A 16,806-nucleotide genomic window follows, 5' to 3' on the forward strand; every position below is an offset into this window, starting at 1 on the left:
TGCTGTTTGCTGTCGTCCTGTAAAACATCTGTACACGGTAATTAAAAGTAACACCAGAACTACGGATTTTAAGAGAACCGTATCTATGACATTTTATTCTAAGATCTCGCGAAGATGAGTTGGTAGCGCATCAGTTCAAAGTACCAAATGTCCAGCATTCAAACCTCAATAATAACAATTTTTTTAAACTGTGTCCTCGTGAAACTGCTATACGGTAGAACATTTTCCTAACATGTAAAAAGGACTTTTCGGAGTTTGTAGCAATGTTCTTTTGGCAGTATCCTTTTGCTTCGTTCGTTGAAAGTAGCGGACCTATAGAGTAAGTCTGTATAGACATGTACAGCAGAACACCACTCCTATCTATACAAATGTAATCTATAGGTTTGTCACTTTCACTCAACGAAGCGAAAGTAGACTGTCATGTGAAGATTGCTACAAACTCCGAAAAGTCGTTTTACATGTCAGGAAAATGTTCTCTGACATAACACTTTCAAGAGTAAACACTTAAAAAGAAAACAAAGAGTTGAAACAGTGGAGTTAGAAAGCTGGACATTTGGTACGATACCCTGACGCTCTACCACACCACCTAAGCGGGATCTTCGAAACAATTGTCACAGATACGCTTTTACAATGCTCCGTAGTTCTGGCGTTACTTCAGTTATTGTTTGCTTATGTTCTACTGGTCGACAACACACGAAATCGATGTTTTAGTTGGTACTATGTCGACATACACCGTGTGGTGCCGATCTGAGTGTCTGTCATGTGGAGGTTTGGGTGTAAGAACCGGAAGCAACTGGCCTGGGTTAGGGAGTCTTAAGTTGAAGGGGAAAGGGTTGGACGGTGAGGAAGGGAGGTCTGTGTGGTATAACGATGGAGGATTTGGTGTATAACAGCGATGGGGTAGGAGTGGCTGTTGTGACAAAATGATGGGTAAAGCAGAAGGGATAAATAGTGACTCTAATAGTTGTTAAGAAAGGAGGGTGCGGAAAGAAAGGCAGTCGGAAGGAAGGGGGATAAGAGAATGAGGGAAGAGGAGGGAGAGGAAGCACTGATGAGTTGGAATGAGTGGGGTGGACTTATAGTGGGTCAGGGCGGAGTTCATGATGTGGGAGGGGGAAGCTGAAGTTTCTTTGGGAGGGTATGTGGACGGTGTGTAGGTGCAGAGTTGGTTGAATCTGTTGGTAAAGAAAAGTAAGTAGAGGGGAAACGATGGGATTATCGGAGTCGAGTTTGCGGATGGTGTACATTGGTCAGAGGCGTTCGGTGTGACTAAGGAGAGGCGGAGTCTGTTGGTAAAGGATCCTTGTGGGGGAAGGTAAACGGATGTGGAAAGTGAGGCGGAGTGTATGGCGTTCGAGGATTTGGAGGGACTGTTAGAACTTGGGTGGGGTAGAGATCCATTCAAAATTCGTGTAGCAAAGGATGGATCGGGTCAAGGTTTTATAGGTCTGGAGGACAGTGTAGTGGTGCAATCCACAAGTCCGCCCAGTTACTAGTTTTTGTTTAAATGTTGCATGATGTGACGGACAATGTGCATCTTGCTTTCCATTTCCCACGTGAGTGTGTAGCGCAACCACCAATCCAGCAAGACGTTTCGAATCGTAATCTTAAGCCCTCATCATACGACATGTGTTTCACATCGCGAAGCCCGCCAGACTTGGTGCCTGTCGTGGCATCGGTGCGTAAATTTCACAGGTTCTTCACAAAAATTCACGCGCGTGAAACAAATGCATTATCTCTGCTGCCGATTCTGGACTCGTCGATGGCATGAACAGCGTATACAGCTGTACAACGATTTGACAAACATACTAGTAGACGTTATTCGTTAACTCATTCGAATCTTCATCCCATTTTTTTGTTTTAAACTGAATATAGTTGCAGTATTTAATGTCAGTTTGCGCATGCATGGTATCCAATCTCTTGATGTTGCACTGAGTACCATCACTGTGAAGTAATGTACACCATCACATAGATTTTAAGATCGAGAATCGTTTCGTAATTTCATTTGAAAGGAGGAGACTTTCTCGTAGCTGCTCACCACGGCTGAAAGGGTAGTTTACCGAGAAGTTAAAATATGAGGTGGTCCGCAAACCCAAGATATAGGTATAAGTATAAAGTTTTATGACAGCAGGAACTTCCAATGTGTAACTTGTGTTTACTTTCTGACATAGACTCGCAGTTACGTTAAGATTTCTGGATACTCGGGAAACATTCCAGTCCTTGGCCTTTGCCACAAGAATTGACGCCAATGCATTTTTATAAATGCTATCGACAGCAGCAGCTAACACTTCTGTTAAATTTATAAGAAAGACGCAGCATCCTTTAGAAAACAAAAGATGAAACAAAATTTGGAAGAAGGTAGACGCTAACCTGCTACCTTTTGCTTCACAGCTCATGATGCCATCAGCTAAGGTTTCAACATGGCAGCTGGTCCTCCGTATGTGGTGGCACACTGCCTAAAGATTGTATCTACAAGTGTTATTGTTTGATAACAATTGCGACAAACTGTATCAAATAGGAGGCGTTTTTTATACATCGTGATTGTGCCGCAGCTCATAAATGGTGTATTTTCATGAGCTATAGCAGTAAAAATATCAAATGGTGAAAGTTTGTAACTACCGATATTCGAGAGATCCTCAGTTTGCTGATGCTTTGAAACAACTTATTTTCATACCATGTACTCCATGATATAGGAAACCCACAAAATATGTAGTTTAACTCAATAAAATATGGTGGCTCGTGACTTCTGCGTGCAACGTAAAAGGATGTCGCATCTCACTTATCACGTTCCACTCCACGAGACAAAAATCTGACGTACAGTTTCTTCACTTCACTATCCGCAGAGTAACGCAACGTGAAATTCCTCTCTGTGACGTCACCAGCTCCTCGTTCACATGCGTTTCATGTCCCATGATCTTTGGGCTCCAGTAACTCTGTTTTGCTAAGTTCCTGCACTGCGTACGAGTTTTGGGGCACTGTCGTGTTGTAGACAGATTCGTGGTAGTTACACCACGCGATAACGTGTGCTGGTAAATGTAAATGTCGTGTGACCACGGCCTCCCGTCGGGTAAACCGTTCGCCGGGTGCAAGTCTCTAGATTTGACGCCACTTCGGCGATTTGCGCGTCGATGGGGATGAAATGATGATGATAAGGACAACACCACACCCAGTCCCTGAGCGGAGAAACTCTCCGACCCAGCCTCGAATCGAACCCGGGTCCCTAGGATTGACATTCTGTTGCGATGACCACTCAGCTACCGGGGGCGGACACGTGTGCTGGAACAGTTTTGTGATTAAGAGAGACCAGCACGTGTGACGAGATAAGTGGCCGTGGCTGGCAGAACGCCTTACCTGCCGTACACGATGACTATGAATAATATTGACTTCAAACACTCCACAGCAGCGAGCAATATGCACGTATTAATGTTGGTGCTGCAAAATTGGTGAATTGGTCGCTAAATGAAATGCCTCTAGTAAAGTAACCAATGACTTTATTCGATGCTTACCGGGAAATACTCATCATCAGACAGTTTGGAAACCAAAATGCAAATCACAGAAATTATACAAATGCATAGGGAGCAACATGAAAGAGTGCAAAAACAAAGCTTCGTCATATTGAAAGCTGACATAAACACCGTGATCCCCATGTATTTAGATACATAAAGACATGTTGTAACCGATGCAGCTGTCATGGCACACTAATTTCAAAACTACATCATGCTTTCTAGGTAGTCACTTCAAGCCACAAGAGAACAGTGAAGCATACATAGGTGGTGCCGCATAGTGGCGAAAACCGAGTCTTAAATTTTAATTCATTAACAAAAATTGTTGAATACAAAACGTAACTTTCAGAAAGTTAAACAGAGCCAGAACGTTAAACGTGCTATAAACAATTTTTACACTGCTATAAATTGCCGTCAGTAGAATAGACACGTAAAATAAAACGGATAAGATATACAAACGAGTTATGCAAAATCAAAATTGTGCGCGAATGACGTATTGACAAAAAGTGTGAACCATACCACATAGTGAGGTACAACGAATTATGTGAAATTTCAGTGTTAAAAAACAAGAAAGAAACAGTCGTGAGATACGAAACGAATACGAGCACTCGCAGGATTAGGTAATGAGACTAGAACCACCGAAAGATACGAAAATAAATCAAGAAAAAGAAGAAATACATAAAGTAATGTAGCAATGCTCCAGGAATATAAAGTATTATAGAGTCCGTAATAATACTTTGGAAATACTTAGGAGTTAGAGAACAAGATAATATAACAAATAATCGAAAATAAATTTACATTTAAAGGATGTCAGAGCGGTTCAAACCCTCCAGAAGACACATCTAATGCATTGTGTACGGAAAACCTACCACTGCATAATGAAACATAAAAATGTGACATACATAGAATTAGAGCAGTAACTCCCACTGTCACAGGACAAGGTGAGGGATATCGTAAGTAATACATAAAATACTGTGCTTAAATAGAAAATGTAATAACAACTCATTAATTAGTAAATGAAGTACAAAATAACTTTGAATCTCAAAGACGTCAGGGACTCAAACTCTGAAGAGAAATCCATATGAAAAGTGTGCACACGAAAATAGATCTGCTTAAAACAGCATAGAGCGTAAATAATAGCACAAAACGTAGGTATAATGCAAGGAAGTGGCGCAAGCAAACTAATTCCCGTAATTATCGTAATTAATAAAATATTACGAAAGTAAGAGCCGTAACAACCAACAGCGGACGAATATATGTGTGGAGTAGGGTTGAATCGGTGGGAACTACATAGAATTACAAGTGTAGTGTTTCCTCAAATATTTTATGGAATCTTTGGCGTCTCGAAAACAGCTGTTCATTCAACACTGAAGATGGATCACACGACTGGTGTAAAAAACTTTCTAACTCTTCCAAAAATTTAACTCACTCCGTGTTGGCTTGACAGGAAGTATATTCATTCCTCTGTCTATGGGAAGCTTTCGATGTCTCTCACCTGCTAAACGGCACCCAAGTGCGGAATTATTTTTATAAGCATGTTCACGAAACTAGTGGCAAAGCTTCTTCCAGTTTGACCCACGTAGATTCACAGAAACCACATTTAATTTTGTAGCTGCCTGAGCAGTTTTATTTATCAGGTTTATCGTCAACAGAATTACGCTTCCACGAACTTAACTTTTCGCGTCTGAAAACTGATCTGCACTTCCGCTTTCCTGAATGAAAGTGCAGTAGTTTCACAATGCGGTCCTGTGTAAGATACAGACACATTATGTTTTTCAGATGACTTTTATCAAAGACTTTTATCTCGATAGCAAATATGAATGAATCCGAATACTCATAGGCACGACCTACTTGCATAAGAAATCATACTCTTTATTCAAGCGTTCGGTGCTGACCTACAACTTGCTTAATGCATTGTACATTTATTGAAAGTATGCACGTTTTTGTGCAAGTGGATGGGCAGAATCATTACCGAAAATATTGTCAGTGGGTGCTGGCTTACGATAGATACTAAGGGGAATGATGTGCCATCTCTCTCGTTAACATAAGCTCAAGAAAGCTGAGTCGTTTACTATTCTCTAATTCGGATGCCCGTAGTTCGATGCCTGTTCGTTACCAAGGTACACAATCACAAAGTCATCCATTTATCTACAATAAAAAACAGTTTTAGCCATAATGGGCAGAATATTTTTGAAGAAGGTTTTCTCTGAGTCACTAAAAAGTATTGCAGTTAGAATAACTGATGCCGCTGCACCCGATCACAAGCCCATCAGATAGATCTTACCATGTGGAACAAAAAAATTGAAAGAAAAGATCAGAGGAATAAATTCAAGAAGTTCATAGGCTTCTCCTATGGCTAATGTTTTATGTTTCCAACAATTCATATGAATTATTACGAAAGTTTCGTCCAGCGGAATGTTAGTGTGAGGATTATTGATGTCAAAGGAAGCTAGCAACGAATCTTCTGGCACACTACAATTCTTCATTAATGCTTTCATTTCGTAACTGTTCTTAACGGACCACGTGTTAGAAAAAACGTAAGCTTCTTTAATTTGGTGTAATACAAACTGTTTATGACAAATATGGGGCTTTGGCATCCATTCACATGAGGTCTTACGGGAGAACCTTGTTTATGAAGGTTAATCTGTGACCTTAATTTTGGAAGTTTTGGGCTCGTGATGAAACATCTTTTCTTAGCAACGTCTGAATAGAACAGAAAATTTGAATTGCTCATATATTTTGTTTTTCAAATCATCGATAATTTTTAGCATAGGATTTTTCTAGACTTCCTTAGTGTTGTTGTTTTCAAACATTTCTAAAGTCTTAGTTACACAATCTTTAGCTCAGATAAGTAGGACAGGCTGTCATTGTAGGCTCTTGTTATGATAACACTACTTTCACATCATTTTGTGTTGACATTCATGACTGATAACAGAAATGCTTTGGAGGAAAATTGAGTCTTAAATGATTTGTCAAAGGCCTTACGCGTTTTACTGCAATGGCTGCCTGAAGAGATTCAGGAATTTTATACTGTTCACAAACATTTTTAATTTCAGCAATAGCTCTTTTAACACCTTGGTTGTTAACTGCTGTTGGGAGATTAAAATTCTTTTCTGAACAAGTGCTGCTCATCAGAAGACAACTCGACGTTTCGTATGTTGACTACAATAAGTGCAAAAGGATGTTTATGTAGTGGCGTGGCAAGACAGCCAAGCCACTCGGAGGTAGCCGAAAGGCACGCGTTAAGCTGACGCAGATTGGCGTGAGGTCTGGAGCAAGGTAAAGTAATTATCCTATAAAGAAAAGAACGTGGTGGCGCTCGGTCTGCAATCACTGACAGTGGCGACACGCGGGTCCGACGTATACTAACGGACCGCGGCCGATTTAAAGGCTACCACCTAGCAAGTGTGGTGTCTGGCGGTGACACCACAGTTTACACCTGGCACGCTTAACATTGGAATTTCAATTATTTTATTGTATATCACTATGTGGTGCGGTATTTGTCAATTCACCTTTTAATATTGATTTTGTTTAATTGTTTTGTATACCTTATGCATTTTATTTTATATGTCTATTCTATTGATGGCACTTTATACCAATGTAAGAATTGTTTTTCGGCATGTTGTTTAACTTTCTTGCTTTAAATACCTTTGTGAAAGTTCTGTTTTTTATTCAATAGTTTTTTATAAATGTATTGTAATTTATTATTGTGTTTTCGTCGCTATGCGGCACCACTTTTGTATGCTTCATCGCACCCTGGTGGCAGAAATTGTTTACTTGGAAAACATAATGTCGCTCTGAGATTAGTCTGCCTTGACAGCTGTATCCGTTGCACCGTGTCTTTCTGCATCCGCATACCTAGATGATCATGGTGTATATGGCAGCTCTCAATACGATGAAATTTTGTAAATATGCCTTTGTCATGTTGCTCTGTATACCTTTGTACGTTTTCTGTCATTTGTATTTTGGTTTCCTGACTATCTGATGAGATGCCTCTCCCGAAACGCGTAAAATAAACCCGCTGGATTTTGACTAGTGGCATTTCGTTTCGTGACCAGTTCATTAATTCTGGAGCACTCATATTAATGTTCAGTGTTGTTGCATTCTTGCTGCGGACTTTATGTCACAATTACAACGAATCTACGTAGATTGTGTTGATGTGCATTTCTTGCTTTAGTTAGTTACGAATTTTTGTATTATGTGTATACTTAACACACTTAGTGGAAAATCAAAACTCCTAGCTAGTCCTATCAGTGCTTTACAACTCATTTGAAAGGCGCGCTATGGAACGACCAGAACAAGACCGACAAAAAGCCTCTAGGAACTGCTTTTAACGAAAGTAAGTGGAAATATCAGGGACTTGCCTGCTTGCCTCTCTGTTTCCCTATCGAATGAATGTAGTCATTCTCCTCTCATTGTACGTTGTCAGCGTATAAAAACTGCATGGAAGCTTCATCAGATATGGCTGTCGTGTTCTGTGTTTATAATGACACCATCGAATTGACCATCAAATATTTAGTTTGTTCCTTCCTTACGCGGTTCAGTAGCTCGCCATTGTCAAAAGAATGCCACATTCCTGATACATGTCACATCCGACTTACTCTTACAGAGCGTAAGTGAAAACTTATAATTAGTAAGAATAAGCTGGACGTGATACCATACATCAGCAGTGTATGAGGTGCCAATCGAGTTGAGCCTTCCTCCTGCATCAGCTGCACTGCTGAGAGGCAGATCGGTTCTTGAACAACTCTGAGACTCAATAAAATTGTTAACTGACTTCAACTAACGCTATTATGAAAGCAGAAATTGCCCTGCCAGTGAGTCGTACGTCTTGACATTCCCGGAGTTCAGTACGAATAAACTGCATGAGAAACGGGATTCTCTTGCTATTAAATCAAAACCTTCTTCCTCGCGAAGCAAATTTTATTACAGAGTATTCAGTGTTCACATATTAATATGGACATTACCTACAATTAGTTGAACACATGACAAAGAACAACTAAACGAAACATGAAAAAATTATGATAAAGAACAATAGTTCTGGTAAATTTGTCGGATAAGGAACTGTGGTCGGTAGTGACCAACTTCCTAGAATTATAACGTAGCCGCGGGTGGATAATTATGACTGCGGGACTGTACCGGTAGAGAAAGTAAATTAACCATACCACCACGTCTCTCCGCCTAATCGTGGGTGAACTTACATGGATGCTTTGAATTACTAGAAAATTCTTATCTTCGTTCCTTCCTAAGCAGCCGATGCCGCTAGATATTCTCACCAAAACTGTTATGTGTTGACGAGCAGACTGTGGATGATGTACACTAAAGCGAAGGAAACGTGATCGGAATTAAAGTTTCCTCACAAACAGCGAGAAATTTAAGTGCAAGTGTCATTCTCGAAGCGATATCCAGAAGTGCGTCTTCTTCGCTTCTTTGTAGCTAAGTGAAATCTTTGAGTTTTTACCATCTCCTGTGTGTGCTTTGCTCAGAGTTCACGTCAAAAATGCCCACCGGTGACAAAAAGTTTGTCCAACTTTAGCTATTGGTGTACTTGTCGTATTACTGTTTTTCTCCCAACAAAAACTGAGTAAAACTCATTCTCCAGTCGGCAGCCTTTTAGGCTGCACTATATGAGAATCAGGGACTCACGAGCTTACGTCATTGTCTCGCTTTTTTATCCTATCAATTCACGGTCGGTCATCTCTTGCACAAAAATTTGGAAAACTGCTCTTGACTTCCCACACTAGCTGTTTCTCGGAACAACGAACGGGTTCTGTGTTATCTGTTGTCGGAAAAAGAAAATCTCATCCCATCGGGTCTCGGTGCCTCTTTTCGTCGGAGTTTGCTTTCACAAAACGGTTGAAGAACACAGAGTCTGAGTAGTTCCACTGCTTTCGCGAGAGAGAAGCAGCCAATAGTCTGTTCAAATGATCCCACTTCATGTGCATTTTGAGAACTCACTAGGCAAGGTTGAAACCCCTCAGCATAACGCGCTTTGACAGAAAGGGGCCACTTATTTCCTGGAACGAGTCTCCATGGGTCACTGCTCTGTTTCACATCTGAAATAATTGCAGACTAAGAGTAAGTGGAACACTGGGATTTCCAGTGTTTTCTTGGTACACAATTAACTGAGAATAGAACTGAATTACAACACTGAATTTAGTAAAAGCTACGAAAGTTGGTTGCTCTAAAACATTCAGAGCTCTGAATGTAAATACGCACCGGGTTTTTGGCGAGCGACTGCCAGGAGAAGACCAGATCGCTGATGTGCGCCGGCACGGGCACCACGAAGTTCATGGCGTACGTGTTGACCACGCCCTCTCGTACGTAGAACAGCTCCGCCGACAGGCCTGCAACAAACACAAGCACACCGTCACTTGAGGCGCCACAGCTGGCTACGCGGACACATGAGCTCCCACATGACGATAGGACATCCTCAGCTGTCTTCCTGTAGCCTATCTGAGATAATCATATCGGATAAATACTTTGTCACCCCCAAAAAACTTCTGTAAGTATCTCCAATTTCACCATAAACAGTTTAAGCCTCTCATTCACGACAAACTGCCTATTGGCTTCTATCTCGGGCTCTTCGGCCGACGTTCATATAATGATTTTTCGGACGTTTCGCCAGCACGACTGGCTGGCACTGTCAAAGCTTCACCCTCCATTGCCGGTGGTGAACTGGAGCCGAGCTCGCGGGCGCAGACCATATGTACCTGGCGCGCCAACGTCCGAGGGCTTCTCTGCGCTCATTTCCGGTGCGGTTCTCCTCTTGCTACCTGTGACGGTCGTTCGCTGCAGTACGGGAAGCCAGGATCCGTTTACCTTAAGGCTTTCCTCTTTCTTGTTCAAACTGTTCGCGTGTTTTTGTATTTCTACAGCTTCTCTGAACAAGCGCGTGTGATAGTGCTTCTCTACAGCCAGAACTTCCGTGTCGGTCTCATTGAGTGCGTGCTCTGCCACGGCCGATTTCTCCACCTGCCCCAACCTGCAATGTCGCTTATGCTCTTTGATCCTGGTGTTGATGGATCGTCCAGTCATTCCGACATAAACTTTTCCGCATGTGCATGGTATACGGTATATTCCCGACATTGCAAGTGGGTCTCTTTTCTCCTTCGCCGACCTAAGACACTCTTTGATCTTCCTTGTCGGTTTGAAAATCGTCTTTACGCCATGTTTGTGCAATATGTGGCCGATTCTGTCCGTCACTCTGGGAATGTATGGCAGAAAGGCCGTACCCGATATTTCTTTTTCTGGTTCCTTACTTCGCCGAGTGTTTGGCTCTGTTACACTTCTAATATTATTTGTGGAGTACCCATTGCTCCTCAGGACAGTTTCCAGGTGTTGCATTTCTCGTTCTAGGTGTTGCGGCTCACATATTCGTCCTGCTCTCGTTACAAGCGTACTAATCATGAGACCGACCACGTAATAAAATTCACCGACACGGAAGTTCTGGCTGTAGGGAAGCACTATCACACGAGCTTGTTCAGAGAAGCTGTAGAAATACAAAAACACGCGAACAGTTTGAACAAGAAAGAGGAAAGCCTTAAGGTAAACGGATCCTGGCTTCCCGTACTGCAGCGAACGACCGTCACAGGTAGCAAGAGGAGAACCGCACCGGAATTGACCGCAGAGAAGCCCTCGGACGTTGGCGCGCCAGGTACATATAGTCTGCGCCCGCGAGCTCGGCTCCAGTTCACCACCGGCAATGGAGGGTGAAGCTTTGACAGTGCCAGCCAGTCGTGCTGGCGAAACGTCAGAAAAATCATTATATGAACGTCGGTCGAAGAACCCGAGACAGAAGCCAATAGGCAGTTTGTCAACAAGCGGCCACGAAAGCCTTAAGAAGTCTCTCATTCATGATTACATTCCATAAAATAGCCCCGGAGATTTTCTTTGTAGTTAAAATCTGGTGATTTAGCCAGCCAGTCGAGATGCAATAGGATGCCGGAGTGTCCATGAAACCACGAACGGACCAGATGATACGTAAAATTACCGATAATATCCCCTTAAACATCAGACAACGTATCCTGATTTCCAGTCACCTTTACAGTAGTTCCCTCGTGCTTGTATGCAACCCTACTCGCGATTTTACCATCGTTGGAAGTACTGCTGGCACTTAGCAGAATCAGTTGCAATTTGGCTTGAATCTTTTATTCGGAGACAAAACGTCATCTTTTCAACTCCAATTTCATTTTCTGGAAGGGTAACACTTGGTATTGGTGCAGCCCTGTGACCACAGGTGTTGTCGTTTTGGAATACGGATATTTATACAGCCTACTAGTAGTAAAGATGAAGAAAAAACGGCAACACTTGACCACCGAGAATTTTTAAATAACTTTCAACGTTACTCTTAATGGTAACCTGTATTAATGTACGTAACGTGTGGAAAGCACCCCGGAAAACATTGCAGAACCATCTTCGGTCAGGAAGTTTCTCTCCACACATTCTCCGTTACACGTTTCATTCAGCCCAGGGTGCAACCGACACGTTCCGGCACTTGGAAAGAAGCGAAATCGGAGGTCACTACATGTCTCCAGTCAGCTACTGTATTTATTTTATATATATATTCAACACGTCCAGCCTTCTAAGCCGATGTGGCCAATGGCCTTTTGCGATGCTCCTGACTTAATATGTACAGCGCATGCCTTTTTCTTCGCAACGTTCGCTCGTAAATAGATTGATAAGTATCTGCATTCACTGATTGCAGTAATTCCTACCGGATTAGAAATTGACAAGGAACGACGTTCGTCTCCTGTTCCTGCCGGTTAGGATCTTTACACGAATGTTCTTCTTTCTTGTTGCTCCGAGTGAAGCACTATTCATTGTTGACACGTAGGACGGTCCGCGTCGATACACCAGAAAATCGCTAGAGGTCGTTCGACATTGTGGTCATGGGCACTTTGAAACACGGTTCCATGTCACCAATCTTAGTGAACTATTTCCATAAAAACGCCCGGCATGTACACACCACTTCACCGCCATGTCTTACGTCAGCGGTAGAGGGTCACTTGGCCGCTCGGTAACAGTCCTACTATCTACGAGGTCTGTATGAAAAGTTCCGCAACATTCGTAATTTCGCACCAATGGTGTGTTGGGTTCAAATATGACTGGCATCCCTGCACATGCCTGTGTTTAATGCATGACTGTTGAAAGTTTCATTGTAGTATGTCTGTTAGTAATTGTTCGGTGGCTGTATTGAGTAGAACGTTGTGTAGCGCAGTTTGCGAAATTCGAGAACGCAGAGTTAGAGTAGCAACGCGTCTGTATTAAATTTTGCTGAAACTGAGGAACACCTTAACAGAGACACATCAAATGATGCATGAAATCTATGATAGTGAGTGCTTTAAGTCGTACTTGGTGTTATGAATGGCCGGTCGGTGTGGCCAAGCGGTCCTAGGCCCTTCAGTCTGAAACTGCGCGACCTTTACGGTCGCAGGTTCGAATCTTGCCTCGGGCATGGATGTGTGTGATGTCCTTATGTTAGTTAGGTTTAAGTAGTTCTAAGTTCTAGGGGACTGATGACCTCACATGTTAAGTCCCATAGTGCTCAGAGCCATTTTTTTGTTACAAATTGTTCACACGGTTTAGAAAAAAGACTGGAAGGAACTTCAAGATGACCATTGTTCAGGATGTCCTTTGACTCTTCCGACGACGCTCATGTTAATAACGTCAACGAAATTTTGCATGCCAATCGAAGAGTAACTGTCTGAGAGATTGTAGAAGACTGTAGCATATCGGTTAGATCATGTAGTGAAATGCTGACACAGCTTCTTGGAATGCATCCTGTCGTCGCGAATTTCGTCCCACGGCTCATGAGCCAAGATCAGAAAGACATTCGCTTCGCATTCAGTGAAGAGATTTTGGATCGCGCAAATGAGAACTAGATGTTCTTTAAGAGAATCATAATTGGTGATGAGCCGGGAGTTCACGGTTTTGATGTTGAGACTTAGTTTCAGTCTTCACAGTGGGTCGGAAGATGTTCTCCAAGACCGAAGAAACCTCGTCAGGTCAGATAAAATGTCAAAGCCATGCTGATAGTTTTCTTTGCCTTTCAAGGATCAGTTCATCAGGAATTCGTGCCACAGAGCCAAAATGTTAATCGACAGGAGTACCGCTGCGACATCTGTGAGAAAATGTGGGAAGGAAACGACCTGAAATGTGGCTCTTGCATCGCAATAACAGACCAGCACATTCATCCCTGGTGGTGAGTGACCATTGGGCAAAAAACGACATCACTGTGCTGCCTCATCCTCCCTACTCTCCAGACCTGGACCCTGGGGCCTTGTTTTTGTTTCCAGGCCTGAAAACCCCGTAGAAACGTCGAAGATTTGCAACGCCAGACGAGATAAAAGAAAATTCGCAGACGGCGCTTCACGCGATCCAGCAAGAGGCGCAACAAGACTACTTCCGGATGTGGAAACGGCCATAGGAGCGGTGTATCAGTTGTGGAGAAGAGCGTTTCGAAGGATACCATGCATAATAGGTAAAAGGTAAGCGTAGAAACAACTTGTGGACGGAGTTCTGGAATATTTTGAACAGACCTTCATAGTGATCATGGGCTCTTTTAAGTGAATGACTAACTTTTCAACACAATTGCGACACAAAGTTGATAATGAACAGTAGCTCTGCGTAAAGGCTGAATTGATCGCTAACCGAAAAGCCATGCTTCAAAAACAAATGGTTCAAATGGATCTGAGCCCTATGGGACTTAACATCCGAGGTCATCGGTTCCCTAGAACTGAGAACTACTTAAAAATAACTAACCTAAGGACTTCACACACATCCATGCCCGAGGCAGGATGCGGACCTGCGACCGTAGCACTTGCGCGGTTCCCGGCTGAAGCGCCTAGAACTGCTCGGCCACCGCGGCCGGCTTTCAAAAACTGAATGACTTTCTTTCTCATAAATGACACGTTTCACACTTAGCCCTCTTCAGATTCCTACCAGTAACATGCTGCTTGTAGATATAAAGGTTACAAGATGTGTACATAACAGTCATAAAAGGACTCAGTGTTTTGCTGGTCACACTCTGCGTGCACATCTTGTAACCTTTATATCTACATGCAGCATGTTGTTCCTAGATACTTCAAGAAGGCTGAGTCCGAAAAGTGTTACATTACCAGCAGTAAAGTCATTCTTTTGAACCACGGTTTTTCTGTTAGCTTCTAATCCAGCCTTTATGCAGTACTATTGTTAATGAATAATATGAATCCCAGAGAGATTAACACAGAAACAGTGGAGCCCTTTTTACCTGAGTGACTTTCTTGTCTCAGTCGATCGCTCGTGAAAGTACCTGTCTTGAACTGCGATTCGCTTTTCACAAATGGTCGTTTGTACAAGTACGTCACCAGCAAAATTGTGAGTGTCGTGCGTGGTGTCTGTTGTGCATTTTGGCGCCTCAACCGTCGAAGAGTGGTTGTAAGCGACTCTCCTTCTTTAAAAAAAGTCGAAACATAGTAACTGAATTAATAAGCTACTGATGATAACACATTTTATTAGTAACGAAAGGAAGATTCACAGTGGATGTTCGTGAATGAGGCGGTACAGTAAATTCTCTGCACAACTGAGAACTTACAGCTGAAAAAAATTCTCATCCAACCATTTTCAAATATTTACTCAACCTGAAGTTTGTTCAACGAAATTTCTTGCGTTTCACCAGCACTAACGGCAGGGACTTTCAAAGGTTCGTCGTCTGTTACTGGTGGCCGACAATCAATATGTTAACAAGTGGTCACAAATGCCACAACAGTTTTGTAACATTTAGAAGGCAGTACAAAGTGTCCATTTATCTTGTTATCGAAATAAATGCTTTACCAGCGATCTCTACTTTTTGAAGGTTTCTGTCTGAACTGGTCATTGATCAACGTTCTTATTTATGCACTGAGCAGGCTTTTTCGTTGTTCAGGTATTGTATAACTTAAATCGTATTTCAGTTTCTTACGTTTGGTCTCAGATAATACTCTTTGTACACATATCGTGTCCTTTTTCACCCTTTGATTGTCTCTAAAACAAAGCAAGCAGTAAAATAAAAGTGAATAATAGACATAAACACAAAATTCGTTTTTTAAATTTAAATTTATCCATGTTATATGGATGTTGTTTGGGGTTTGCGACTGTATTATAAAATTATGTGGAATAATTGATACTGCTGCAGTCACTTTTTACTAATATTTTATTACTAGGACAATGCATTTCAGGAGCATGCTGCCATCATCAGGTGCATTATACAGTTACTTATACATCAGCTTATAGGTTATGTTCATTAGTTGTGTGGGTCAGTGGGGTTAAGAATCGAAACATAAATCTGTGTGGAAGGATAAATCTGTTACAGTGTGTATATTATGTGAATAGCATGACTAGGTAATATAGTAATACGTTTGCTTACATTTGTGTTGGCGATTTAATTTTATGGCACACGGAGCACAGTAACAGGTAAAGAATAAGGGACAATAAATGGACTTATATGAAGAACTGGAAATCTTCATTCATGGCACAGCACATGGAGATGTATTATTAAATTATAAGCTTCAAAGTAATAATGTTAACTTCTTTAAAAACTTCTCCAAGATTAAGTGTTTGTTTCCTTGACAGAATAGTTTTCATTAAGTATCAATGTAACATTCTCCATATTGCCAATACATCTACATAAAAGTCCTCATCTTCACTATAGGTATATATTACTGTGTTTGAAATTGTAGGTAGTTTAGCTTAGATTTAATAACTCTCTGGAAAGATGTTAACAGTCTACGAAATTGTAAGTAGCTTATCTTAGATTTTAAAACTCTTCGGAAAGATGTAACCAGATGTTTGTGAAAATGCTAAGTTTTGATTTACCCGTTACTGTGCTCTGTGTGCCAGAAAATGAAATCGCCAACAGAAATGTAAGTAAACGTATTAATATATTACCTAATCATGCTATTCACATAATGTACATACTGTAACAGATTTATCCTTCGACACTGGTTTATTTTTCGATTCTTAATCCCACTGGCACACACAGCTAATGTACGTAACCTATGAGCTGTTGTATAAGTAACTGTATAATCCACGTGATGATGGCAGCATGCTGGCAAAATGCATTGTACTAATAATATATTACTAAAAGTGACTGCATCAGTAAAAACTATTCGACAAAATTCGTTGCTTTGACATTAGTGAGTTCGTCGAGAACTGGTTAATTTCCGTAGGCAGTAGGATACACCACCGTCCTCTGTTTCTGTGTATGCATAGTCGTCGTCACACTCAGTACCTTAGATCTCTGCACTCGGAAAAATAAATTTATCCGCGCTGTAAATGTAACTTT

At 41.7% G+C, this 16,806-nt stretch overlaps 1 protein-coding gene across 1 annotated transcript in view; it reads right to left on the bottom strand.

The window, feature by feature from the left end:
• Window positions 1-16,806, bottom strand: part of LOC124796215 (tyrosine-protein kinase Dnt-like) — a 232,588-nt gene that overhangs the window by 92,377 nt on the left and 123,405 nt on the right. Inside the window, exon 2 of the mRNA XM_047260309.1 lies at window positions 9,723-9,850. Coding sequence (XP_047116265.1) covers window positions 9,723-9,850 — 128 coding nt within the window. The remainder of the gene's footprint in view (window positions 1-9,722; window positions 9,851-16,806) is intronic.

This window comes from Schistocerca piceifrons, chromosome 1 (genome assembly GCF_021461385.2).
Source record: "Schistocerca piceifrons isolate TAMUIC-IGC-003096 chromosome 1, iqSchPice1.1, whole genome shotgun sequence".
NCBI classification, from domain to species: domain Eukaryota; kingdom Metazoa; phylum Arthropoda; class Insecta; order Orthoptera; family Acrididae; genus Schistocerca; species Schistocerca piceifrons.